This window comes from Aplysia californica, unplaced genomic scaffold (genome assembly GCF_000002075.1).
Source record: "Aplysia californica isolate F4 #8 unplaced genomic scaffold, AplCal3.0 scaffold00046, whole genome shotgun sequence".
Taxonomy (NCBI): domain Eukaryota; kingdom Metazoa; phylum Mollusca; class Gastropoda; order Aplysiida; family Aplysiidae; genus Aplysia; species Aplysia californica.
Window position 1 is genome coordinate 22,716 of NW_004797316.1, and position 2,461 is coordinate 25,176.

General features: G+C 42.4%; 1 protein-coding gene across 1 annotated transcript in view; it reads right to left on the reverse strand.

Moving 5' to 3' along the window:
- The window catches only part of LOC101858694, a gene marked incomplete at its 5' end in the record, with an annotated part of 53,051 nt that overhangs the window by 2,914 nt on the left and 47,676 nt on the right, over positions 1 to 2,461 (reverse strand). Inside the window, 2 exon segments of the mRNA XM_013079251.2 lie at positions 363 to 521; positions 1,035 to 1,290. Of these exon segments, the coding sequence (XP_012934705.1) occupies positions 363 to 521; positions 1,035 to 1,290 (415 nt within the window).

Genomic DNA, 2,461 nt, shown 5'->3' on the forward strand with positions numbered 1-2,461 from the left:
TCCTCCTCCTCCTCCTCCTCCTCCTCCTAATAATAATAATAATCCTCTTCCTCCTCCTCCTCCTCATCTTCATCATCATCCTCATCATCATCATCGTCTTCGTCATACCCCTCCTCCTCCACCTCCTCCTCGTCATCCTCCCCCTCCTCCTCCTCCTCTTCCTCGTCTTCCTCCTCCTCCTGCATGTAATCATCATAATCATCATTATTCGCTTCTTTCACCCTGGTATTGGCCGCCAAGAGAAGGACTCTCTACCTGTATCCGTACAGGGCGATCTTCTCCTTCACATCCAACCAGCTGCTGCGGTTCCCCATATGTCTGAAATCTGCCTCCACAAAGCCCTCCCCCCCCCGCCCACATACCTGCAGTAGTCATCCCTGCCGTCTCCGTCCATATCCCTCATGTACCAGGTATTGTTGAAGCCCGCTTCAAAGCCCAGCTTGGAAACGTAGTGGTGACCTTGACCTGTACTTCCCGCCAGATTGCAGGAGAGGAACCTCCGCCTGCCCTTGCCGATCACTCTGTCCAGACAAAGGTCACATGTTACTATAGGTTGGTCAAAACGTAGACGCATGTACAACATCTGTGACTGGTTACCGAAAATCGTAATCTTTAATAAAAAATAATAATTGATCAAGCCATACCACTTACGGTTTGGAATTGTCCAACTATACCATTTTATCTTGTTTTAAATTGATTAATCATACCCATACTCAAACAAACAAAACACCATAATTAACACAAGTGTATTCTTGGAATCAATCAGTACATATCAATTTGGCACGAAAATGATTCTACTTATCCTTGATGTAGAAATCCTTAACTTTCCCCAGTGTTTGGGATTTTTATTTAAAAAAACCAACAACCCCAAACAAAATAAACCAACAAACCACTAAACAGACAAAGAACAATCCTGGTAACTTTCTGCGCATTACACCACAGACACTGGTGTCTCAGTAACGGTATCAGCTATAGATCTATAAACGAGACAACGATGTGTGTTATTGATTAATTACACACAATATCAACCTCACCGGCAGTAATCGTTAGCAGAACCTTTGCCTTGTACGTCTGCCCAGCCCCGGAAGTACTCGGGGTCGCCGAGGTCAGCAATGTCATAGCGCCGCACTGGGATCTGATTGGATGTCAAGGAAACGACCTCGACCTCGTAACCGTCATCATTGCCCAGTTCAATGTCCAATGGCGCGAAGCTAGCGATGTCGTCCTGATGAGACGGGTACGTGGGTGTGGCTTTGAGCGATTGCTTCAGGAAGGTCACACCGCCAATGCCTGGGTGGATTAAAGCAAAAAAATTAAATAAATAAATAAAATAACATGACCAGTTGACCACAGTGACAAAGTGAACGTTCTGTTGTAGTCTTGTCTGCATGCTAGCGTTTTAGCTCCGGTAAAATGGCAGCTTGCACTTTATGCTTCCCAGGAAGTTGAGATTGTTTCACAATGCTATCATATCTGCTGGTGTAATAATATACATTATACAGCGCATAGAGCTGGCTATCGAGTGGGGATTTAACTATACGAATGCAATTTATTATAACTATTAGTCAACTTCTGATTTGACCTGAGGTTAATGTTTCAATAGCGAAATATGAGAAAGTATGAAAATAGTGTGGGTACCTGAAAAGACAAGACGGACAATGGCAAACAATAGTTCAAAGGACATAGAATGCGGAATAAAACCCACTTCATCTTTGACTTCAGTCAAGCCGTCCGATTTTCTCTCTCTCTCTCTCTCTCTCTCTCTCTCTCTAGCTCTCTCTCTCTCTTCTCTCTCTCCCTCTCTCTCTAACCTCTCTAACACACACACACACACACACAAACACACACAAACACACACATATACATACACACATACACACAGACACCTTCTTTATATATACACCATTCCCTTTGACAGAGCACAATCTAACATTTCTACATTTCGAAAATGTCTCGGTTACTGACTTTTCAACAATGAAAGATTGCAATTCTTTCATTTTCATAACTTGATCTCTATTCCGCATTCCATTTTCTTCTAACTTCATAACCTGTTTTTCTTTGAATAATAATTGTAAAAATTCTCTTTCGGATTATATGCATATGCATTCAGTATTCAACAAGAATAAACACGTTGGCGTTTTCTAAGCACAGGAGGATAAAGAATTCGTGACGAGAAATAAAGAATTCGGGGAGGGTGATAAAAGAAGATACCACTACAACAAAGATAAAATTACAACCAACTGGTACTCCCTTATCGTAAGCTTGACATTGGAATTCTCTCGTAGAAAGGGTTAGTATTTTTTTAGTGTGTGGTTATCTCGAGAATGTTTGTTAGACCGACAGACGGTGAGGAAGTGGGAAAGAAACCCTCAGAAGAGAAAGTGATGCCCATTATCTACTTCTTCGGAGTGTTGCCAAATTTACCCTTCTCCTTCTACCCAACTTTGTTTTGTCCCCCCCC